A 26,805-nucleotide genomic window follows, 5' to 3' on the forward strand; every position below is an offset into this window, starting at 1 on the left:
CCAACTATGGATAACAGTCATATTGAGTATGCTCGGCTAGCCACCTACTCTCTCATCATGAAGGATAAATTAGGTTGTGCTGAGGTTGGAAATCTTTGCAGATACATCTTACAAATTCTGTAATTACTGCATAGGTCAAAGATAAAAATAATTAGCTCTTAGGTTTTGAATGCATTTTCCTTTCTACCTGAGCTGTGCAAAACAGAAATGTTAGGTTTGTGAATGTCCTCTATTTATTCACTGTGGAAGCTTTTCTGGGTGTTTAGTATAAACGCTAATGCAAAATCATTATTCAATTTATTTTTAAAGGAGAGAAGGCAGAAGCAAAGGATGCTTCATCAGCTGTTGAAGATATCATGACAATAGGATGCTGGACTCTCCATCATTGCCCATGCCTAAAATGTCAGGAAACACTTCAACAGCAGCATGATGGACTTAGGACTGTTCATGAAAGATTATTTATTGTAATACTAGAGGGGAAATCAGCAGGTGGGAAGAGGGAATTTGGGGAGGGGAAATCCCACAGCCTATGGAACTGTGTCATAAAATAAATTTTCATCAAATTATGCATGAGTAGGTCTATTCTTACATTTGCTACTTATCATTAGTTTATGAGGAAGGCATTTCATCAGAGAAATATATAATATCTTGGAAAATGTTCACAACTTTATGAGATTTTTCTGTAAGTCTTGAAAAAGTGAAGAAGCATTTTTGAAAAAGAAATACGGGCAGAGTGGCACAAGATTTAAGATACAGCTTGGAATGTCTGCTTCTTGTGTTGGAGTGCTTGGTTCGGATTCTAGCCTCCTGTTAGTGGGAACAGCAGGTGATGAGTCACGTGGTTGGGTGTCTGTTGCCCGTAAGAGTGTCCCTGCCCAGGTTCCAGGCCAGACTTGACTTCAGCACACTTTAGGCCGCAGCTGGCGTGGGCATTTGGGGAGTAAACCAATAGATGGAAGATTTCTCTCTCTCATCCATTATTTGTTTCCTTAAGAATTTGGCTACTACATGTAAGATTTGAAAAGATTCAAACATAATTAACAAATCTAAAGTAAAAGCATCTTGTAATGCATAGCTTTGGTTCAAATCAAAATTTCTTATTGAAATGACAACTCAAACAACTTGATAGCACAGTATAGAATGCAACATAAAAGACACAATACCATAAATGATGTGTCCTACCTAATATTTTGCTGCATGTATCGATCTGGGTCTTGAGCAGTGAACGTTGTCAACATTGTACTTGCATGAAGGCCTTCCTCTTGGCGAATGATCTTAGGATTTGGGGCAAAATAAGGGTTTTCGTTTACATCAATAACTGTAACAGACACAGTTGCAGTTGACTGGGGTGGGTGCTGGATTCCCTTGGCTAACGGCACTTGGTTTTCTGCAGCAACAGTGAGGACAAACATCCTATTTGTTTCAAAGTCAATCGGCTGAAACAGAAAAGGGAAGAAATCATATTTTTTTTGCTGAAAATAGGAAAGCTTGTATTCTGTAGTTCATTGTCCAACTTTATTTAACTCCATTTATTCTTAATAAGTTATTTTCAATGTATTAATTTTTTTTTGTTCCCTACACCACAATGTTTCCTTCAAATTCCTGGAAAACATGCATTATTACGGTCAATGACTAAAAGATTTATCCTAAGTTAGCCTATTTTGGGGGAGGGGAGGGTACTTTTAAGAGCTATGTTCACAAAATAATGCAGTTGTCCTCTACACAGATCTGTTGATTTAGGCACAACTGAAAAGTTGACTATTCTTAAAAATAAGCCCATTGGCCTAAAACGCTAAATATTGTGAGATACGATGAGAGGATAGTCTAGACTATTCTCTCCAAGTAAAAAGAAAAGCTCTTACCAGTCTCTGATGAATTAGAAAATCAAGAATAAAAAAATAAAACAAAACAAAATAGAAAACCGGCATGTCACATTTTTTCCAGAAAGTCAAACTTAATTGACTGAAAAGTATCTTTCATAATCTGATTATGAAACTTGGATTATTAGCATGTACATGCACACACATCAACCTTTAATGTGTCTAAGTGTTTTCTGATCCTTTCTCTTACTTTGAGTAAAACGGCCTGTTTTCTAAAATAATTGTATATATTTTACGGGTTTGTAACAATTCCAATCCTAAGAAGAACAACCTGGATTCATGCAATGCATGAATACCTCTTCATGCAAACACTAACTTCCAATGTTCTTTGAAGAACTCTGTCACTAGAATGTCACAGGAGTCATGGAACCAGCCTGGACTTTCACTCTCACTTTCTACTGATCACCTTCCACGGGAGATGCAATGTGGCCACTAGGACATAACAGGAACAAAAAGCTGAGCTCTCCTGCCCTCACCCTCAGCCCAAGAACAATCAAGCACTAAAGTCACATAAGGAGCACCCAAGACATCAGTTTCCTGAGCTAGACCATACCTCCTCACACACAGCTCTTCCTCAGTGCCTTCACTCAACTTCCTTTTCTCAAGCATTTAAAATAAGATGGGAAAGAAGCCAGAAAGGAAAACTGCAATATTGTATGCTTTTGGGTGCTTTCACCGGTCACATGCAATAAGCACCTCTCCACCGTGCAGCATGTCTATATGCTATACAGTACATGAATTCGGAGTCCTTTAATGGATGTGGCCCTCACTTATCTGGCAACCACTCTATGACCAGAGCAATAATCAACCTCAGTGTCTGCTTGAGCAGTTTTAGGACAGAGCTGGTGTCCAAACGCAGACAGCCAGGCTCTGGGGCTGGTGCTCTTAACCACAATGTCGTATCTGTTCAGAGTTTCCAACCCTCATCTCACTCCACTCATGCATATACAGAATTCTTGGCAACCGGCACCTGTGTGTACCTTTCTGTGAATGGCTAACTTCAGCTCACTTACACATCAAGAGGGTTTGTGTGGGAGGCAAAGTTGGGTTTCCCCACACAGCACTTCAAATGCAGGGACGTTTGCTTTAAAGGACTTTTACTGACATAGTTTTGCATTTATTATAACTGAAGAACATCTCCTTTGTTTCTAGCCTTCAATTGTTTTGCTTGGTTCTTTTCTTTGAAAATTAAAGATCAAAGAACCAATTTCTTAAAATCTTGAAAGCAGCACTTCAGAGAGTGATGCAACTGCAAAGCTTTTCAAAAATGAAGACCCTCTTTTTACCTACTTATTCCATTTCATTTCTGTGATAATTTCTGGTTTGTTCACCGTCTGCCAATACTTCAACAGCTGTGAACACAGGACAGTAGATGCACTGCTTCATTCCCCACAGCTCCCAACTGGAGGTAGAAACTTGACAATGTGGTGCAATATTAGGATGTCAACTGTCTTAGCAGCTGGCACTGCTGAGGCCAGTCCTTGCTCAGGACTGATCCATTCCTTGCACTTATTAAAAAAACAATGTTATTCTAGTGGTAATAGAAGATGACCTATGTGAGCATCAATGTAAACTAAACATTGGCAAATACTGCCTCGCCCCCTTAGATAGGATGCTACATTTACTGACAGAAGCAAGTGCCCGGCTGCTATTGTGGTGCAGTGTGTTGGGTCTGTGAAGCCAGTGGCCCCTAAATGGAGCTCTGGTTTGAATCCATGACACACTGCCTTTGACCCACAGCTTTGCTAATGCAAATGGGAAGGAAACAAGGGTGGATGGCCCCAGTGTCTGGGCCTTTGCCACACAAGGGGGTGCTGGATGCAGTGTTCAGATTCTGAGCTTAGAAGCTGACTCAGACCTGTCAGAGGCACTCAGAGAGTGAACCAACGGATTTCTCTCTCCACATACCTTTCAAGTAAATGAATAATTTCTTAGATGGAGGAAAATAAGCCCTGAGATTTAACAGTGAATGAGGCGGTTGTTGAGCAGCTGTCACAATGCTCTGACAATGCATCAGTGCTCTCAGAGATACTCACTTTCACCACAGTGACCAGTCCATCGTTGCTGTTCGGGTCAGTCTGAATGGCAAACCGGCCAGTTGGATCTCCACCACTGATTCTGTACGCTGCATTCCAGGCTGGTGTATGGGGCTGGTCCTTGTCGGTCACAGTCAGATTGGCTACAATGACATCTACCCTGTTCTCGGGGACTTCGCCATAGAACTACGAGGAAGGCAAAACTCAGTCACAGGAGTGCCGTGGACCACGGAAGGACATTTGTTTAGAGGACTACCTGGCTCTCATTTTACTGCCCCATTAAATCTTTATTATCCCCACTAAATGAGGAGATCGGTAATGCAGGTCATCACAGCATTTATGCTGGACTTTAAAAATATTATAACATTTTCCAGTAGCCCATTTCCCCCCAAATTATGTTACAGTTTCATTAATATTAAAATTAGCATCCATTTGTGAAGATCTGGGTGATGAATGGGGGAGTTAAGAGAAAGGACTTGGCTGTTGGAAATAATTTACCTGCAATAGAGGTAATTATATGCTGACGAAAATGCACACATAAATCAGGTGAGTGGCTCATGTACCTGAAAATATTTGTAAGTATTTTGTTGTACCAGCATAAAGTATTTTAGGACATATTTCCAGGCAATGTATTTTAATAACTGTTTCAGTAATTTGGACACCAAGAGAAATAAATTAGTCGGACATGTCATGTTAAGGCTTGGGGACAGAACTGTCCAAGTCAAGTAGCTGTTCAGTTATGCAAGTTGCACCTCCACCAAATACATTCATTATTCACAACAAAACTTCTCTGTAAAACGCCACTGACCTACGGTTCTGTGAGTGACAGGCTGCACTTACCGTCATGGCCGTAAACTCAGGAGGATTGTCATTGACATCTGTCACGGTGATGACGGCAGTGGCTGTGTTGGAAAGGCCATATGTGGGATTGCCTTCCATGTCTGTAGCTTGAATTATTAATGTATACTGCTGCACTTTCTAAAAGAGATATCATGATAGCTGCATTAGTGATTCCTCCAGTCTGCAGTTCTTCATCACATACTGAGAGCATAGGACCGTTCGTTCTGATGAACACATCTTGAAACTCCCCAAGTGGAATTTGCACTAACAGGAGACACAGGTCTGGTCATCCTGTGTACCTTTATTCTGGTTGGCAGAGACACACACATGGAGACAGGGAATTCACAATTGCCCTGAACCAACCCTCCCCCAGCCTTTGATATTCACAAACTGATCAAGCACTTGTTTGATTTATTCTCTCGTATGTTCATTTCTACCCATTGTATTAGGATACTGAAGACAGCTGGAAAACCTTAAGAGAGGGAGAGGAAAGTACATACAATTCCCCAAGCATATATGTTTTGTTTTTACATATTCACAACTTATTCTTTGTCATAGAATTCACAGTAACACACAATACTCCATAGCAATTCCTATTATTATGTACTATTAAAAGTATATAAAAGGATATATTCTTCAAATCAAAAACTAATTAAATGGTTTGTTTTTACAAAGAGATATATTTTTTTAAAAGATTTATTTTTTTATTGTAAAGTCAGATATATAGAGAGGAGAAGAAACAGAGACAAAGATCTTTCCTCCTTTGATTCACTCTCCAAGTGGGCGCAATGCCTGGAGAGGCGCCAATGTGAAGCTAGGAGCACGGAGCCTCTTCCGGGTCTCCTATGCAGGTGCAGGGTCCTGAGGCTTTGGGCCATCCTTGACTGCTTTCCCAGGCCACAAGCAGGGAGCTGGATGGGAAGTAGGGCTGCCGGGAGTAGAACTAGCACCAATATGGAATCCCGGCACGTTCAAGATGAGAACTTTGGTTGCAAGGCTACCGTGCCAGGCTCAAAGATATGTATTCTTAAACAAATTCAAAAACGAATTAAAAAGTTTATTGTTATAACTATGTATCCTGAAAAACAGAGTAGCTATTACATAATTGCACCACTGACAGTCTGGTAATCAGTTGTGACACAGAGTTCGAGCTTTGTACACAAGTCTACAATGGACACAGATATGGGCACATTCCCATGTACATCATTAGCATCAGGCAGATACCACTTACGTCCAAATTCCAAACTATTGTAAAGTGAACCAAATTATACTGTAGCACTCCTATATGAAAATCTTGATACTGTCTAGGTAGCTGCAGAGGCACTAACCAAGTTTTCCACTAGGAAAAACTAATCACAAATAATATCTAAAATCCCTGGGAATGTGTGTTGAAACTGGCACACATGAAAAATATAGGCCATTTTCAAAAATGTTAAAATGTTCTGAACAAACTCACTTCTTCCTATGAAAATAAACTGTCACTGGAGAGAGTGTGGTTTTTCCCTGATTCTAAATATAGCTAGCCTTATGAATGGTCATTCTGAAGGGATTTCGGGAGCTTGGATAGAATAGACACAAATTATAGCTTTTGATTTAGCTGTTAGAGAGAAGGGCAGGGACAGAAAGGAGTAGGAGGGAAAGTCAGATCTCACATTTTAGACCTTCATTCTGTCTACGCAAGCGTCAATCATTTGCAGTTATTTTACTTATTTTTGCCTTCCTAAAAGAGAAAAATCCCACGCTGTTTTCAGTGAAAAACAAACCACACAGGAACAGAGCTGGTGGAGTCATTTACATTTTTCTTCATTCCTCAAACCTCACTGTGATGTCTACAGTAGTCTACAATTTCTCAATGGTTTCCTTTTCCAACCAAGATTGTCACTTCAGCTTAATGCCTTCACGCCTAGTGAGGGGAATTATTGGTAGGGCACTATTTTAGTCCTCCAGTTCAAAACCACAGAAATAAAAATTTGCTATTTCTTTTCAACTGTCATTTTTGTGAGCTGCTGTTAACAGATCCAGATAATAATCTCTAAAGGAAAGGAAAATTGCAGTTTATTTTTCAAGAAGATATAATAGTAACACAGATATTATACAGAGATACGGTTCTTCCCAATTTCTGTTCCACATAGTTAAAATTACATCAGCCTATGCTGAAGTAATATAATTTTCCAGTGAATTGAGATACTGGGATCAGCAGTAACTGATAGTTGAAAGTCCCTACTGCTTCACTCTGGTCTCAAAATTTTTAGGTCAGTGGGGGGTTTACATGGTAGCATAACTAATCATCCACCCTCAGCACCGTATCCCATACGCCCGCAGCACCAGCATCAACTTAAGTCCCGGCTATTCCACTCCAACTTATACTTCACTAGGTGGGACACAAAGATTAGTTACTCCTCACTAGGGTGTTGAAGATTTCTCTGCACACCCCTCCTAAAACTGTTCACCTAAACTGCTGACACATGTCTTGTTAGAGTTATAGAGTTAGACTACCTGAAAAATAGCCAGGTTCAGCAAAATCATGCTTCAACACTATAAACTGCTAAATACTAAAATTAAAATAGACACGAGACAGTTGGATAGTAATCTATAGCCATTTTAAGGTGTATAGAACCCAGTTGTATATAAACTAATAGTTGAAATGTCAATGAAGAAGTCACTGGATGTGGCTCAGAACTTGCATTTTTTTTAACATATTGGTTACTCAATACCATGTCAATTAATTCCATAAATTATAAATTGTGATTGATGTTATGTCGGGGCTTTTAATTGATTGGGATGATACTCTGCCAGCTCTACGTTCAGACCAGAGACGGTCTCCCCAAGAAACCGTTGAACTTACCTGGGCAATAAGATGCTGGACTTTATGCTTGGTAACTGCTTGCAATGAAAGAATCTCAACTGAATCTGAACTGTGGTAAAGCAACAAGGCGGAGGAATCCACCATGGGGGGGGGGGGGTTGGGGAGGGGTGGGGGAATCCCTGTGCCTGTAAAACTGTGTCACATAATGCAATGTAATCAATAAAAAAAAAAATCCAACTCTCTGCTGATGGCTTGGGAAAGCAGTGAAGGATGGCCTGAGATGTTGGGTTCCTGCACTCCCATGGGAGACCTGGCTCCCAGCTTTGGACTGGCCCAGGTCTACTTGAAGTGGCCATTTGAGTAGTGAACCAGCAGAAGGAAGACCTATCTTTCCCACTCCTCTTTCCCTGGCTTTCATGTAGAATAACATAAATCTTAAAAAAAAAAAGTTTAGGTTACAAAAAAAAAGTTATTTCTAAACTGGAATGTCTCTTTAAATATATGTCCACTTTGTAAACCAAATGACCTTCATTTTTAAATTCCTGGTTGGTAAAACATTCTTACATTTAGTATGGAAGACTCAACAGCCTTTATTTTGGAAAACCAAGCTCTCCAGAACATCTTGACTGATTTCATCCTTGGGCATCTGGTTCTAAATGACTGACATTTAGATTTCCTAAGATTGTTTCAATACCCATGGCTCCACATCTGATCAGGAATATTCTTGCTTAAAGACTTCCTCTCTGCATGCAGTAAAACCTCCACTCATTTGCTTCCTCTTAATCCTCCCCTCTCTGATTCACCTGCTGATAAAAATTGATATGTTTATATATTTTATTTGTTCTGTATTTATTGTCAAACGACTTTCACGATTCTACGCCACTGTAGCTGACAGTACCCTCCGCCTCAGCCAGTGGTTTTCAACCAAGGTTGTTTCGCCATCAAGGGACGTTTTTGGTTGTCACGGATGTTGTTGACATCCAAGTGCAGGAGCCAGGGAAGCTGCACCACAGGGAAGGGATGCACAGAGGGAGCCCTACAGTCGAGGAGATCTGGCTCAGAAGGCTTGTGTGCCGTTTCTGAGCAACTCTGGGGCAGGGCAGAAAACCCATCCTTTCCAAGGCAGAGCTTAGGAGTCTCCTTGGAAGTGATTTCTGAAAGTCTCGGAGGCCCAGTGGCTTGAGTCCTCAGGACTGAGACGCCACAACACAACCTTTGTCTGTTACAAGCTGCAGTTCTGTTGGCATCTCACTAGGCAAGCAGGAACACACACCCCTCTCAGGGCCTTGGTTCACTTTTATGTCACTAGTACCCAGCACGATAACCGACAAGTAATGAGCAAGCAGCAGAGGTTTCTGAGTTTGTGGCTGGCTGGATGAAAAACCTCAGGCTTCACACTACCTTATAAAATCATTTCAAGTTACAGGAAAATCTTCTTTTTTTATTTATCTGGGTACTATAATTTATTTACTAACACATAAACCAGGAACATGCACTAGCTCACTTTTCCCAAACTACAGTGATTGATACAAAATGTTCCCGATTCTGCCATGTCCTCATATTTCTATACCAAGAGTCATTTCCCATTTACTTTGGCATTAACTCTCTTTTTAAAGCTTAAATTAATTTATGATGAAAGAACCACAAATGGAAAATGGGCATCACTTGTCGTAAATACAAGTTGCACATAACAAAATGTTTCCATTCTGGTGTCTCTATTTGACACACTGGTTGTAAAAGGCTTGTGAACTCATGCCCCTGGAGGATCTTATTCATGTGCTGATGAAATTACACACATGTGCCACATACTTTCAAAGCACAACTAGAGTGAAAGAGGAGGTGAGGACACTTAATCTCTCATGTGGCCGACATTCACTAAATATGTAATAGATGCGAGTTAATGTACTATTTACTTGGATAAAATAGCGAACACAAGCAGATAAATACTGCTTTATAAAGTGATGAAGACAGATAACAGTCCAGGTAAGAACGAATGCAAGGAACATTTGTTAGAAGGGTCCCAACTAGTTCTCAAAGCCTGGAGAAAATAAAAGAAGCACAAGAGGTGTTTTGGTGGTAATCAAGAAGATGACTATATATACTAGGTGGCTGGACACCACTGCATTGCAACAGGAAGTCAAAGTGACCTGCGGAGACTGCGCAGAAGGTACTGGTAATCCATAGTAGAAAATCCAGCATAGATTACAGGAGATGATTCATCTCCATTTGGATGGACTGGGTAAGGCGATGGACAGTGAAGCAGGAAGGAAATACAGGTTTGTGATCCTGTACAAATTCTTACCTGATAAACTGTAGGTTCTATTATCTGCAAAGTAGGATTGTGCCTTACAAATTTTTAGGCTAGAGTCTTTTGTTTTTCCACTCTCCCAGTTTTAAGGGCCTTGACAGTATACAGCAATGATGTTGACTGAGTTTAAGCTCTTGGTGCAAGGCACCATTCTATGTATTACACATGATCTCACTTAGTCCTCACAATAATCCTGTAAGGCAGGTAGGTTTTTGTTACAAGGTTATGTGTCCTCCAGAAAAGTTGGAACACTTTGCAGTATGTCCACATCCTGAGTAAGGGAATATGGCAGAGATTTCAAGTGGGATGAGCAAGGACTGGGGGCTGAGCAGTAAATAGGAACTGGTGTTCAAGTAGCCGGTCTAAGAACTCAAAAGTTTCTTTAAGATTTTTGTCCAGGGTAAGACACAATGCAGATGTGCCTGGCTGACTGCTGACAATAGACATCTAGATATAACTTCTATGTAACACGGTCTTTGCAAAGAAAGAGACAGGCAGAGACTACATCTGTTGTCCTGAGACAGGCACTGAGGGCTGACTCAGAGAATGAGAAACAGCCTGCTATTTACACACTGGGAAAGGGGCATTTAGGTAAATAGGAACAGAAAAAACAGGAAACTTACTATTTGTATAAGTAAATATGTGCATGTAGTTCAGTGAATGGTTGGGCATCATTTCTTCTTAAGTGGGAGGAAGAGTTCAGGGGGCGGGGAGTAGGCTAAGGAAAGTTTGGGGACCAAGATCCTGGAGGCTCTGGAATGTAATAATTAAGAGCTCCATGTCCTCTGGGAGGTATGGATGGCCATTTCAATATAAGAGCCACTCAGGGTGTTTGAAGATGACGAAGCAGCCTGCAAAGAAGGAAAACCTGCATATGCCATGTAAAACAACAGAACACACTTTCAGGACTAAAACAAGCAATTGAGATCATAAAATAAAGGGCAGGGGCCAGCGTTGTGCAACAGTGTTTAAACTGCTCCCTGCAATACTAGCACCCCATGCACATGTTGGCTTGAGCGCTGGCTGCTCCACTTCCCATCCAGCTGCTTGCTAAGAGCGTGGGAAGGCAGCGGAAGATGGCCAGGGTAATAGGATCCCAGCCCTCCCCCATGTGGGAGACCCAGATGGAGGATCCAGGCTCCTGGATTTGACATAGTTCAGCCCCAGCCACTGTCACCATTTGGAAAGTGAGCGAGTGGGAGGACATTTTATCTCTCTGCACATCTCTCTCTCATTGTGCATTACTCTGTCTTTCAAATAAATAAATAAATATATTTAAAAGATTACTAGGCTTGGAAAACAGGATTTTTTTTTTTGGCATGAGAAAAAATATGGGCAAGGGTAGAAATGACAGTGTTTAACCTGCACATGCTCCTGCAAGAGTTAGGATGCCAGTGAGGAAAACAAGACCTAACATTTATAGTGTCCTACACCGAACGGTTCCTGAAGGATGTCACATCACCCTTACAACTGCCATGTAAGGGACAGGATATTATCAATCGCATTTCCAGATATGGGAGTAGAGGCTGCGTTTTCATGTACTGAAGGTCAAACAGCCCCTCAGAGGAAGGGTCAGAACCCAAGTCTCATGAAGCAAGAGTGAATCATGCTCAGTCTGTGTAAGAAGGGCAGAGCATGTACACAAAAACACTGGGGAAAAAGCCAGTAAATGCCAGGAACAGCCACCCCGCAAAGTAGCAAGAAGTCAGACAAACAAAGTCAAGGCAATGTGGCAGGTACAGTGAGAGGATTACAGAACCTCATCAACCGATTCTTTAAAATTATTTTTAATTCTATTTAGGTGTATAAGTGAACAAATTCCACATATTCCATGATACAGATTTAGAAGCACCGATGCCTCCCACTCCACCTCTCCTCCTTCCCTATTTCTGAACTTTTAAAACTTACAGATTAAAGAAAAATAAAAAAGCTGAGTCCCAGGAAGTATTGACATGATTTGGAGTTCAATCACTTGCAGGTGTCACACGTCTTGGCAGAAAGACAACTGAAATTAGTTTTGACAGAATGGAAACTATGAATTCTAATAGAAATAAAAGAATTTCATCCCTACACAAGGCCTGAAAAAGTCAAAGTAATTTATCCCTGGCCTCAGGCAGAATTACCATAAACCATCTAAGATAGATACATTTTTCTATACTAAATGACTCTCAGAAAAAGAAGGTTTTCTGTAACTTTTCCCAGTAACTTATTGTTGTGTTTAATAATTTCTCTATGCGAAGGTATTTCTCACACTGTGATACCGATCTAGGGTCCATTTACTGCCTTGGCTTCGCACAGGATTTGCGACTGGCTCTTCTGTCCACTGGTCCAATGGCAGAAATACTCAGCCATGATGAGAGTATTGCTTCAGGTTTTATCCTTTACATTTAACGCAATCTCTTTTGACAACGTGGTTTGTCTACTCTAGCAAAACTATCTTTAATTATACATGTCTCTTTGTTGTGACAAACATCCAGGCTACGTGGGAAAAGAACGCAACTGAATGAAAACAGAATGAAGCTACATCTCTGTATCCCCCAAATGCCAGTGTGAATGAAAGAGAAATATCAGGGTTGTGAAATGAGCAATCTTGTACTCAAGAGGGAATATTGAAAAATTCCCCATGTCTTCACATAAACTATGGGATCCATGCTGAGTTTGCTGGCATAAAATGACAGTACTTCATACAGTAATTGAAGAAGTGAAAAACACATACTTTTTCTGAATATCACTGAACTAAAGTACTACTGCACAAAGCAAGCAGACTGCACCAATCTCTGATGCAACGCATTCCTAGAAAAAGAATGGCGGAAACCTGGATGTGGTTAGACACAATATCATAGAGCCAACTTTTAAGTAAGGTTCTCAGTCCAGTTGTAAATGTTCACTGGCTCATATTACGCCATTATACTGCTTCCAGCACTGTAATGCTTTCAGCATTATCTGCTATAGCTTATTAATTGCAACAGTTATGTTTTCCTTGATGCAGTTCAAGTGAATGCCACTGTGGCAAATAAACCACACGCACACACCTTTCCTAAAATCCTTGTCAATAATATTTATTGTGCTGGTAAAATGTTTCCTTTTGCAGGATACAATCTGAGGCATTATTACAGTAAATGATGGCTCAGCCGGACATTTACAAAATACAAATTTCTACGAGATGGAACTTCACTAATCCACTCAAACAGCAATTATGGATGGTCAAGTAGTAACCTTGAGAAATTATAAGAAAATGGTCAAGAGAACAGAGGAAAAATAAAGTTTCACTGGTGCTGGCATTTTCAGAGAAGTATTTAAGTAGGGTTAGAGTCAGAACTCAAAAACCAAAATGCTGAATATCCAGAAAAATATATAAAGCATTCCTGGCACAAGTGATCACACAAACAAAACCACATAGGTATAAGGGGCACGTGACCAATGTGCTTGGAATTAAACGTGTAGTGTCACAATAGCTTCAACATTTGCCTGACTTTTCAAAAATCACTATCCTCGAAGTGTGTATCTCTGCATCTGTAGCTTTTAGTACTTAACAAATGAATGCAATCACCAATATTCAAAACTGTTATATACATTAACATCAGAAATAAGTGGTAATTTTCAATAAAGGAGACATCATTATTGGTGTTAAATCAGCCTAGAGAGACCATAAAAAATAATCACTTAGTATCATTTATATCTCTGAAAACTGCTAGTGTTGGAGCAGGTGGGTTAGGCCACTGTCTGAAGCACCAGTATCCAATATTAGCACCACTTCGCTTCTTCACTTCTAATCCAGCTCCCTGTTAGTGCTCCCTGGGAAAGTAAGAGAGCATGGCCCGAATACTTAGATCCCTACTTCACAAATGTGAGACCTGGATGGAATTTCTGGCTTCCTGGTTCTGACCTAGCCCAGCCACAGCCACTGTGGGTATGTGGAGCATGAACTAGTAGCTGGAAGATCTATTTTTCTCCCTGTAACTCTGCCTTTCAAACAAATAAATATATCTTCTTAAGAAATACAAGTGTTAAAAAAAATTATCCTAAATTTCTGCACACAGTATTCAACCATGAATTTTAGGTATTTAATTGACAAGCAAATTGTATACTTACAGGATACTATGTGACATTTCCATACACGTATGTATCATGTAATATCTAATCAGTTGACCCATCTATTATGGCAAATGTTTACTATTTTTTGGTGAAATTTCACTATCTTTAAGGTGATACATTTCAAACCTCTCCTAGGATTTTTAGGAAAGCATACAGAACTCATTACATACAGTCTCTCTCTATCCAATAGGACACTGGAAACTTATTCCTGTCTAACATGGTTTTGGTTATTCCCCTTTTCCTCATCCATTCTTCCTTCCTTTTCTCCCCAACCTCTGGCAGCCGCCATTCTGCTCTAACTTCTGAGAAATCAAATTTTGTAGATATTACATTCAAATGTGGTCATGGTCATTAGTTTTTTAAAACCTAATTTCATATAAAACCTTTGACTTTAAAGGAGATTTGATAATAAACAGGGTACCCAATTTTTACCCAGTATTACTATGGCACTTAAAACTGAGAAAAGTGACAATAAAAGGTAAATTTATTTTGGTGCAGAAGATTGTGAAATCCATGTATACTTTTAAAATTGCATGTATTTTGCGTATGAACTTATTGCGAATGCCTCACACACATCTCTTTGAACCAGTCTGAAGCTCTAACAGAAAACTGTTTACCAGGTCAACAATTTTCCATAACAAAAACTGAGTATTTGGAATGATTGGGGTACATGATTATCTGGAAATAAAGCATATGTTGACAGTACATACTTTTAAGATGAAAAACAACTTCAAACACAATTTTGGGTGACTTACTTCTCGATCCAGCCCCGCTGCCACGGTGATAATGTCCCCAGTCTCATTGTTGATTGTGAACATGTTGGGAGAAGGCGTGCTCGGAGCCTGAGACAGGATCCTGTACCTCAACATCCCGTTTAGCGCGTGCTCATCATCAGCGTCAATGGCAGTCACTGTCATCACATACGTTCCTAGGGAGAGTGCAGAGGCGCATCTCAGGGCCCAGGGAAAGCAACGCAAGCTCCCTTTTTTATACATCCTTTCTTCACTTTTTCAAAACCAACATGTTTAGTCATTCAGATTTACTGAAAACACTACTGATGAGAACAGTAGTCATCTCAAAACACATGCGGCCAGTTTACATACTTGAAAGAGAACTGATGAAGTATACATATTTCTACAGAGTAAATCTGCCATCATCCAGGTAAATTCACTCTATGAATCCTAAAGGGGGCACATGACTTGATATTAAATAACTTACATTAACATATAAAACACAAATGATAATATACAGATATCATTAGAAACGTATTTTATGGCTGCTGATCCATCTTGTTTCTGTTATGCAGCTGCAACGTCATGCTGAGTAGAGAGTCCCCAGTGCTGGGGTCACTTTCTGAAAGCAGGCTTTGTGCACCACCAGGCACACTCCATTTACCCGGTCATAAGGAATCATTCCATGCATTACTGTTTGGGGACACTGACTAGAGATTTGGCATTGTGGTTCATTATTTCTTCAGAGATTAGAAGAACATTGTAACTAACTTAGGGATTTCAATGTGTTAGGTATACTGGCACAGCAATCTACAAAGCATATGATCAAATAAATTCAAATGGGCTAGACAAATAATTTATAACAGAAAACTACTATGTAGGATGATCTGTTCTATGGAAACTTTCAACAATCAAATCATAAAATGTTCCTGTATCTAGCCTCGCTTCTTGCATACTCTAGGCCAATTCACTTCAGAAATGTGGAAAAATCCCCTCTCTGTAATTTTCCCTACATGGCACAATTTTATTCAAGAATTGACTGTGGTTCAGTCTTTTTTTAATCTCTTTTCAAAGCTCAATTATTTAAACCAGACACTCTAGATGATGTCTCTTCTCTATGTCCTTTTTTTTTTTTTTTTTACAGAAAGTTATATTTGTTTGCTTGTTTTTATTTCTCTAACTTGCTAAAACTAAAGCTGAAAAGGGCAAGAACTTGGTTACATTGTTGTAACCACAGTGCCAGAATATGGCCTAGCCCACAGCACACACTTTGCAAACACTGTTTGGATGAATGAATGGATGATTGGATGGTCAAAAACAAACAAACAAACAAACAAACAAACAAAGTTTTCAGAACCTTGAACCAAAATACTGATGAGGCAATTTAACACAAGATCTGTTACATTAGTACACTTGTCCTGCAAAGACGCTTTGAAACTTATAGAAGAACCATGGGAAATAAAATGATCAAAGTCCTCATCTCTAGTGACCACAGAGTCTTTTATTTATTTAAGACTAATATGGAAATTCATGGTCCATGCATAAAATACATAACCGTAGTGCTTTATTTTGAACTATTTTGGTAAAGCAGTGTTTTTTTTTTTAAAAGGTTGAAATAATACAGGCAAAAAGAAAATAAATGATTACAAAGCAAAATTCTGCAGCCAAAACAACTAATGTTTATTTATCATTGGAATATTTGTTTAAAAGTAGTGCTTTATTACGGGTATTCTTAACATGCTTCAATTGTGTTACATTCTAAACATGAAAGTAAACTGCTTTGGAAACCATCACTCAAAGGAGTCACTGATGGTTGAATTCCTGCCCAGGCCCTGTCCTTCCTCCAGCCACCATGACATTCAACAGTTCCTTTTTGAGGATGCTTGGAAACTCGCTTGCACCAAAAAGGACATGTTTAAGCACAGCTGCTTTGATCTACACATTGGCTTATATGTAAGAGAGCTTCATATACTACCGCAGATGAAAAAGGAATTATTATTCTATAAAATTTTACATGTTGAAGCTTCTTTTAATATTTAAAAACCCTGTAACATAGCTAATTAATTCTTCGTAAACTCCAATTTGTCTTGGGATGGTTGGCCAAATGGCTACCTTTACCATCACTATACCAATGGATGTTCTGGTATATTCATTTCTTAGACTAAATAAGCTATTTCTTGCTTGGCTGTTCCACTGTGACGAAGTCTGCAGTGCCTTCTTTATAAGAATCTATTCTCATCCAACACTACTTGACAGCGGTGAGAGCGATTGGGCAAGTGCTGTTTCAGACCAGGCCACTTGTGATGAAGTTGAAAACATGTGACCGCAGAGGATGCCAGGGCTGCTCTCAAAGTCAAAATCCATGGTAGGTAGCAGGCAGTCATCACACCTGTCATGCCCTTTGCTTTTGGTTTCATTTCACCACCTGCACCTCAAACCCTTAGTTGCCTGTTAAGTTTTTCCAACTGCATTTTTGTGGAGGTAAAGTCTTGTAAGGTCTTGTAATAGTCACTAATCTTCTTGTATCTAATCTTGTGTTCACTTTCAAGCTACACTTTCTATAGCACCGGCATCCCATATGGGTTCTGTTTGAGTCCTGCCTGTTCCACCTCCAATCCAGCTCCCTGTCTCTGGCCTGGGAAGGCAGCAGAAGATGGCTCAAGTCCTTGGAAACCTGTACCTACGTCAGGGACTTGGAAGAAGCTCCTGGTTAATGGATCCTGATCCAGATTAGCTCAGCTTAGCTCTGGCTATTGCAGCCACTTGGAGAGGATTGAAAATCTCTTTGTTCTCTCTCTGTAAATCTAATCTCAAAAATATAATAATAATAAAAATATATCTTTAAAAAATAAGGAAAAAGGGATCCCACAAATTTTAGAGGACATAGTGAAAATATATATTTTTTTCAAAGATGGGAAAATTGAGTAAACAGCAAGACATAGTTTTCATTCATTAACTGATTTTTCTTTAAGTTACTTCCATTTCCCCTAAAACCTGTGTCCAGAAGAATAGTACAGCATAAGAATCACTTGCCTTTCATGTTTTTCTTGCTGAGTTAACAGTGCTGAATGTACTATATTTCTCAAGTCATCTCTAATTTTTTTTATTTATTTCTGCTTATTTCAAGTGTAGAGAGAGAGAGAAAGAGAGGTATCTTTTAATCAATGACTCACTCCCCAGGTACATGCAATGACCATGGCTGGGCCAGGCTAAAGGAAGCCCGCAGCAAGGAACTGTCCCAGCTTGTTCTCCCAAAAGGGGAGCAGGCTCCCAAGTGCACGAACCATGCTGCCTCCCAGCGTGTGCTGATATAGGAAACTGGATCAGTAGCAGAGGCTGGGCTCCACTGCAGGCACTTCTGTAAAGGATATGGGAATCTCAAGGGGCAGCTAAACCAGCTGTGTCACATCATTCACTCCCTCACCTCGAAATTTGATCTTCACACTTACCAGGCTTTGACCCTTCAGGAACAGTCCCATTCCAAACTTGGTGCAGAAATTCGGGTCGGTTATCATTCATATCAATAACATTGATGACAATGTCAATGGGATTCTCCACTTGATTTCCATTAATGTCTACCGCATGTGCCCTCAACTGCAAAAATAGTTAGAAAACAAAACCACTCAGCAGATTTATATCTGCGAAGGGATAAAACACACAATCAATACAAACAGGCGAGCCTATCACACACTCTTTACTAAGCTTCCCCGTGAAAGTTATGTCAGTTTGTACAATGGTTAGTTTCAATTCCTTCTCCAAGTTTTAGAACAATACAGAAAAGCGCTTGAATAATCTGTTTCTTCAGTAATTTCAAGACTAGGCTGATAAAACAAACAAGGTCTTTGGGAAGAGGAAATAGTACTTAAAGAATCTCTTATTTCATATGTTTGCCTTTCTTGTAGATCTAGGAAAGTCTACTATATTTTCAAAACTCAAATAATTTCCAAGACTACACTTGTGCAAGAAGACAATACATGTATCAGGAGTAAAATAAGAGTCTAAAAACAAAAAGTTCTTATGACTAAATGTCAATGAGAAAGTAACATGGAACTAGCTCAAGAGAGAGTTTTGGGAAAATCCTGGCTGGCCCTAAAAGAAAAACACGGCTGGTATGCACCTTCTCTTCTTTTACATAACTCCACAGAGATTAAAAACTTAAATGCAGAAAGTAAATGCTACAGATAACAATTGGGAAGTTTAGCATCCTGGAGCATGGGACGCCTTTATTACATCTCTGTAAAGTCATTATATACAATAAATTTAAAAATATAAATTGTATAATGCAAAAACTATAGTATACTATGGCAAAAAGTATAAGCCGTGTTCAGAGACAAGCAACAAAACGAAGAAATCAAAACAGCAATGTTGATGTTCTTAGTAAGAGGGAATGATAATCCAAAAGAAAATCTAAAAAAAAAGACAACCCAAAAAAAGAAAAGAAAATCCATAAGGCAAGAACAGAAAATGAGCTTTAATTGCAATAGTATGCATCCACTAATAATGTGCTTTCTGTATATCTTATACACAAACAGTTTTGGCTCTATTTGTATAAATTTGTTGTTGTAAGCTTTTAGCCACACATCTGAAGACACGTATCAACCTGTGAAGAGTAATGAGATTTCAGGTCATTTTGCTTTCTTCTTTGTTCTTCCTTGGTGTTATTTGTTTTTTTCTCAAGAGTGTTCATCACTTCTATAAAAGTCATTAAAATAATCAAAAGGCTACAAATATATTTTTGGTGTCAAAGCCGAGTATCAAGTCTTCAAAACTGATTGGAGGGACTGGTGAACTGTGCACACATTCAGTAAAGCATGAATACACAGGCTTGTCAGCTGGCTGGAACCTTACATGAAACCGGGCTATCAGCTCTCGATCCAGAGGCTTCGTCACTGACAGCTGACCTGAGATGGGGTTGATAATGAAGATGCCCGTCGGAGGCTGGTCAGCTCCTGGCCCCGTTACGCTGTACCGCAGGGAAAGGTTTTTGTCTCTATCAGACCTGATCTGAGGATCAAGAAAACAATCCCATTACACGAGAGGCTAAATGAGCTCATTATGAGACAGGGCAGCCACACTTCACGCCCTTTTTCAGTTACAATCTTAGACCACGTCCTCCCAGAAAACCACTTCCCTGTGTCGAATCCTCCTCTTTTCTTCTTGGTGATTGGCTTCAAAAAGAGATGTCACCTATCCCCAGAAAGACTGGGGGTGACATTAACATCTAAAAGAACTTCTACTAAAAGCGGTGCAAAAAGTCAAAATTTAGGAGTGTCAGCTTTTTAAATAGCAAATTCTTCTCTGGGAGTTTCTGGTGAAGCTACTGAATACAGTAACACATGACCCATTCGATTTTTAAATAATTTATTTGCCCTTTTGCATCAGTTATTCAAAGACACAATTGTTTAGTCACAGTGTGAAAGATCTCTACTACAATGGAACTCTGAGATGACTGAGGTTGGGCATCTTGTTGCTTTACCTGCACTAATACTATTCATTTCAACCAAAGCTTTGTGGGTCATTTGAAAGTGGCATCATCACTACACTTCTTTATTAACAACAAAACATATGAAAAATGATTTAAAATACATGATATATTCTTAAATGTTATACTCCTTATAGAATCACTTTCTCCTCCCTTTACAATTATAGTCCTAAGAAAGTTAAGTAAAGGTGTAAGTAGTAACAGGAGGCAGACAACTATTAGGAGAAGGTAAAAAGGAAAACAGGCATATAGAAGGGGCGAGTTGAATAAGGATACTGAGAGGTTATACGGAGAGATTTCTTCATCCCTCAGGATTTTGTTGGGTTTTGTTTTGTAAGCTAAAGCAAAACTCTCTTTTTCATATTCCATTAAGACAGAGCAAAGAGAGCACCTTTATTGGGGGATATGCTCATTGTTAAACTGAATTAGAATATGCATAGGGACAAATTATACATCATTTTAAAAAGTGGATTATTGGGGAAAATGTTTTCAGTATTGGAATGCATTGGAATGTTAAAATAATCAAATACACAAACATCTAAAACTTGTCTTACTGTCCTTTTGTAATAAACAATGGCCCAATAATTTTACTAGATCTGTATAAAATAGCTGTAATTTATTTTCCTGTATCTGATAATGTGCATCTGGAGTGACTAAAAGAAATTTACTTCTCTCATTTGAAAGCTTACAGTTTTGTCTTAGAGCAGGGATTCTGTTAATGGTATCAAAGGTCATGGTTTTTCCTTCTTTATAAATCTTCCCAATGCACCTGGTGCTGACATTTTCAGCAGCGGTTGTCCTTAAATTTTTAGGAAGGCAGAGATTAGCATGGACAACCCAACTGTCAGATGGGTTGCTGGGGTCCCTTGTTGGGACAGTGGGCATGGCACTGATAGGTATCAGAACTCAAAAAGTCCAAGTGGAACAAGCCTTGCCAGCCAGTGTCCAGGCCCCACAGAGAGCTCTAATTAGAAACGATCCAAGAGACAGAAAAAGAAAATAAGAGACATTCTATTGCACTGTTAGATATCCCAACTATACTTTCTGCATATATGAAAACAAAACAAAACAAAGAACAATTTTCAGTGTATACACAGATGTCGCAATTCTACTTTTTACTTTTAAAAAAATGACAAAACCGTTCTTTACATACTCTTCCCACATGCCATGGAAACCATCAGAACTGCAGCTCCCTACCCTGACAAGCTCTTGGGGAAAAGGTCCTCTGGAGTTCTCTGGCAAGTTGATTGGCGGGATGACCCAGTCTCTCTTCTGCCTTTGTAGGTAGCCATTGTGCTTAGTGAGCTGTCTTGGAAATACTATTTCTTCAACTTCTTGTGATTCCTTTGTATGAAAATACAAGACATTCCTAAGTGCTAGGAAAAACATTTTCTGAAAAAACATCAATATTAACGGATGTCTGAAAATATGCGAATTCAAGTTTATTATGATCAAAATTGAGTCAGGGGGCCCTTCCCTTGCTCCCCTATTAAAACCATAGAAAAAAACTAAACAAAAAAAAAAGGTTATGCTATTCATTGAAATAATTGAATTCCAATTTATTATACAGTTCAGCTATGTAAACTATTTGCAGTTTCTATAAACTACCTTAGATTGTAGTTAATATTGATCAAAATTTAATAGTACCCTTTTATATATTTCTCATTAGTTTAAACCACAGTTCAGGTAATGTGCTACTGTACATTAAATTTAGATCTTGATGTGCTAAAATATAATTTGAATTCCGAGAGGAGTTTAATACATACCGCTAAGGAATGTCTCAAATATTTATGACCCTATTAAATCCCACAGAATTAATGCTGTAATTATTCTAAACCTATGTCAGCCATGATGGATGCTGTAAATGACCCACTTTGCACACTAGGTATTAATCTCTGCAGGATGTCAACATTTTCTTCTGTTTCTTCCTATAACAGCAGGCATTAGCCCTTGCTGCTTCAGTGCAAATACACAGGTTAGTCTGCTGGAATGCGGAGAATCAACAACAAAAACAAAAACATCTTTCAGTCCATTAGTTGCCCGTTTCTCACTTCATACTACCCAAATGACATGACTTCCCTGAATACTGAATAGATTAACAAATTAAACTGCACATAAAGAACCCCAACACTGCCATAAGGAAAAAAATGAAACAGTTATTCTTACTTGATCTGGGTACATACAGCACATGTACAACTAAATACTAGGTATGAATGTGTGTGCCCCATTTCTCACAGTGTAAGTATCATACAAAATGTAGTAGTCACAGCTCATAAAACTAGGACTTTAATACATGTGGGTATGCCCCTCATATCTATTTTGAATTAAGTGCAAGCACAATATTCAGGAAACAACATTATCATAACTTTGCTGAAAAAAGTTACTGTGCCTTATTTAAAATTCCTAATCAGTGATGTATACAAAATAAGTACCCAATAAATGTTTGTTGAATTGAACTGTATGGTGCTCTGTTGGAGATGGGTCTCATTTATTTGATCTAGGCTCACAGCAGCTTCCACCAGAGGGAGTCAATCATTCCTAAAAGTCCTATCAGTAGAATGAATAATTCATACTCGCCAATTTGATTATTTTTTAAGGGACAAGACAAAAAAAAAAAACAACCCTTATTGCCAGCAATGTTTTTCTGTTACCACTGTAAATCTGGACTTCCCATCCACTAAATGTGACTGATGACATCTTACAAAGAATTATTTATTATGTGGTTGTATTTAACAGCTTATAAAGCTCCTAAGAAAATCCAAACAGCTACTTTGAATTAAAATAAATTTAAAAGTAAAAACAAACCTTTCAAATACAGCTTATAGTTGCTTAAAGTATCTTTAAGTATTGTATAAGAATAAAAGCAGAACAAAATACTATTAAAGTGGTTGATATGAAATACAGAGACAGAATAAAATTTGAAAGCTGTGTATATTTGTTTCATAGTATGTATGCTATCTTTGAATTCTATTTTCCATAAACAAGCACCCTCTTAGTTCAGATGGTGGAAATCTGATTTTTAAGACACATCTGGATACTGTACCTTCACTGAATCCTCAGTTAAGGCTGGTTTGAGGCTCAGTTTAACTGCCACTTGCCACTTCTCCTGGGTCTCTTTATCTCGGGCATATATCAGGAACTTGGCCTGCTCAGAAGAGAGTGGAAAGCTTCTCATAGCATACACCATGCCATCTTCGTCCACCTTGAAATCTGCTGGTTCACTGCTTTCGTACTGTACTTTTCTTTTTCCATTGCAGTTGCTAAATTTCACTGGAAAAAAAAATAGTAAAAAGTATATGTCTAATGATACTACAAAGGCAAAAATAGTATCTCAGCTTATATCCTGCTTAAGTCAAATGACCAAATACAATAGGATTAAATGTAAAGGGTTTAGCATTTTTACAGGCATTCTCACACTGCAGTTTTGAATCATTCTCTGAAACCTCCTTGTTATAAAGTCTCCCCCTTCCCCTCACATTCTCCTGGATTCTTCTCACTGATGTTACCTTCCTCCTCCTATAGACTCCCACTCATCCATCAGCCCACTTCAAACTCACTGAAGAGAGGGCAGAGTCCTCAGTCTGAGCTTGTGTGTGTCAATCTGAGCTCTACCACCAGTTTCACAGCCATAGCAGACACTCACACGAAGAACCCCATACGCTTAGCTGTCTATGCATTTCATGGCACACAGTCCTAACAGATAATTGTTACTGTCTGCCTGTAGTCTGACCCAAGATTCCTTCAGTGGCAAGGTGCTGGGGACTTTAACAGGTGCAGCCTCCTGGTAAGACCCTGGGGGCACTTCACTTGGAGGGCTTGCTAGCACTTCTGGGACTCCAGTGAGTTCTGCCAGGGAAAGCTGACTCCATCCAGCTCTCAGCACGGTCCTGTGATCTCCACATGCTCCCATGATTCACATAGCTCATGGAGTCATTCTCAGTGCCTGATGAGACTAGCATCACACTCCTGAACCTGCAAAACTGAGCTCGATAAGCAGCTTTTCTCCACTAAATAATCCACCTCCAGTAGTCCACTGCAGTAATAAAAAACAAATGGAGAAAGTAATTTTTGAGCAAAAGCTTAAAGGGAGAAAACAAAACATGTATTGATGTTGACTGCTTGCTATGCTCTAGAATTGAAAGATCAAATGGTAATCAAAAGGTGAATAATTTGTAACTTCTATTAAGCAGTGGCAGTTCTATAAATTCTCAAATGAAGAAAGATGAAAAGTACAACAGATTTTAAATGAAAAAAATTGATACCCTAAGAGTAGAAGAATTTAAAAATTCGGTGTTTTATCTTGATCTTACATGCTTAAAATGGAAGAGAACTAGATGGGCACTTGGCACTGCTATCAAGGTGACTAGGGGGTGCCCATGTTGCCATCAGAATCTCTGGATTTGAGTTGTAGCTCTGGTGCTGGTTTCAGCTTCATGCTAGTGAAGACCCTAAGACCCTAAGTCCCGGAGATTCCTGTGACCCAGTCAGGAGACTTGGAATGAGTTCTCAGCTTTCAGATCCAGTCCAGCACAACCCTGACTGTTGTAGATACTGTGGAAATTGATTAGCAGACGGGACCTCTAACCCTACCTCATATCCTTTATCTCGATGCCTCAAATGAAGAACAAATACTTAAAATTTCTTTCCTGAGTGCAGTAACAACTGGTTTGTATCTCAATGGATAATAAAACGAAGACAAAACCATATACTTATGAACATTATAATAATTATTTTTGAGGCAAAATAAATTAATAAAAACATTCTCACAGGAAGACTTTTCTTTTGAAGTCTTTGCTTATATTCTTTGCAGAAAAATTCTATGAGAACATAGCATGGAAAGGGATGAGTAAAAAGCATATTTTCATGTCTGTAAACATTTAATATTATATCCTCACTAAAATTACACAGGATACATTTTAAAATTCAATTTATTAGATGACCATTGTAAATATAATCATATACACCTTTCACATCTCTCAAGGATCCAAAGTTTTTACAAACTCCCTCACTCCACAAAAAACTAACAATTATTTTGCTTTCATTAATATACATTCAGAGATGTGTGCAAAAGCAGTTGAATGCATACTTATTTCCTTTAGTAACATAAAATCTTTGATAGAAGTAATTAAATATTTTAACTACTAAATATGTTATTTCTCACATAATATTGCATATTATCCTTATTTCCATCATTTCAAAACTAAAATAGAAGTTGTTTCTCCAGCTAAATTACATTTAATCAAAATATTTGTCTTTCAGATAAAGTATACCAAAAGATATCTAATTAGCCCATCTTCTATGCCACATGATTTAAAATTTAAAAAAAAATGATTCTTTTAAAAGCAAATACTGCTATCTGCTTCTCACCTTTTATTAAAAACAAAACATAAAGTAAAATTGTTTTTTGGAACCCTGTTGAGAAATCAAAATCAGAGGCTCTCTTTTTATATAAAAGTACCTTTTATGATCCAAAAAAAACTCATATATAAAAATACATTATCTGGATCAGAAACAGTATTCACACTGTTCACTTTTTTCTCACTAGCATTAGTCCTCAAAAATTCACATCTCTAGTTTTTCACTATCTCCCGGGTGCGGGCTTCTCCCAGCTTCAGATCAGCACACAATGACCGCGACATCAGAACTCGACTATGATTTTCTCCTCCCTGTTTAATATGTATAACATCACATTAAGTCTTTTTTAAATTAATATACTGTATTTATTTGAGAGACAGACAGAGAGCAAAGGCAAATGTTCATCTGTCGGTTCAACTCCCCAGATAACCACAATGGTCAAAGTCAGACCAGATGGAAGCCAGGAGCCTGGGACACAATTGCTACTTCCCACATGGCAGCAGGGAACCAAGCACTCGAGTCATTCCTACAGCTTCCACCATGTGCATTGGGAAGCTGTCATTAGGGGCCAATCTGGGGGTGGAATCCAGGCCCTCAGAGGTAGGATCCATCAGGCTTATATGGATGGTATAAAACTGCTGTTTAAATTTCCAGTCTCTTGATCTTATTGGTTTTATTAAAACGATTGCATAAAGTATATCCTGCCAGTCAGATTTCTTAGGTCTCCCTCACCTCTTTTCATTGTTGTCCACAGCCAATGCCACTGCACTTGTTCAGGCTACCCTTGCACTGCCCTAGGAGAGGAGTCAATCGAAGTAATCTTGAGGAAATATGAGCGTAAGCCCTTATCTGAGATGGATCATGATTGTTTTGGTAAAATTCTTCTCTATTTCCTGCCTATGGAAATACATTCATATTTTATTAAAACAACATACACAAAAATTGCCCATCATTTTTAAAAGACTATGTATTTACTGAAAATGCATAATATCACTGAGGGTAGAAGAGTGAGCGAGTTAGCAAGAGACCCTCCAGTCCTCTGGTTCACTCAACAAATTGCTATAACAGCCACATGTGGGCTTCACTAAAGTCAGGAACCAGAAACTCCACCCATGTCTCTCACATGGATGGTAGGGGCTCAAGTACTTGGGTCTCCTCCACTGCCTTTCCATGTGCATTAGTAGGAGCCTGGACTGGACGTGGAGTAGCTAGCACTTAAAGTGGCACTCCTAGAGTGGTCTTCTAGTGTGGCAAATGAGGGCCTTCATGGCA

The 26,805-nt window shown here is 38.9% G+C and overlaps 1 protein-coding gene across 1 annotated transcript in view; it reads right to left on the reverse strand.

Moving 5' to 3' along the window:
- Positions 1 to 26,805, reverse strand: part of CDH2 (cadherin 2) — a 221,567-nt gene that overhangs the window by 36,106 nt on the left and 158,656 nt on the right. Inside the window, exons 3-10 of the mRNA XM_004579582.3 lie at positions 23,222 to 23,448; positions 21,376 to 21,522; positions 19,545 to 19,700; positions 18,146 to 18,290; positions 14,721 to 14,893; positions 4,757 to 4,894; positions 3,917 to 4,102; positions 1,183 to 1,436 (exon numbers count right to left, since the gene is read on the reverse strand). Of these exons, the coding sequence (XP_004579639.2) occupies positions 1,183 to 1,436; positions 3,917 to 4,102; positions 4,757 to 4,894; positions 14,721 to 14,893; positions 18,146 to 18,290; positions 19,545 to 19,700; positions 21,376 to 21,522; positions 23,222 to 23,448 (1,426 nt within the window). The remainder of the gene's footprint in view (positions 1 to 1,182; positions 1,437 to 3,916; positions 4,103 to 4,756; positions 4,895 to 14,720; positions 14,894 to 18,145; positions 18,291 to 19,544; positions 19,701 to 21,375; positions 21,523 to 23,221; positions 23,449 to 26,805) is intronic.

This window comes from Ochotona princeps, chromosome 18 (assembly GCF_030435755.1).
Source record: "Ochotona princeps isolate mOchPri1 chromosome 18, mOchPri1.hap1, whole genome shotgun sequence".
Taxonomy (NCBI): domain Eukaryota; kingdom Metazoa; phylum Chordata; class Mammalia; order Lagomorpha; family Ochotonidae; genus Ochotona; species Ochotona princeps.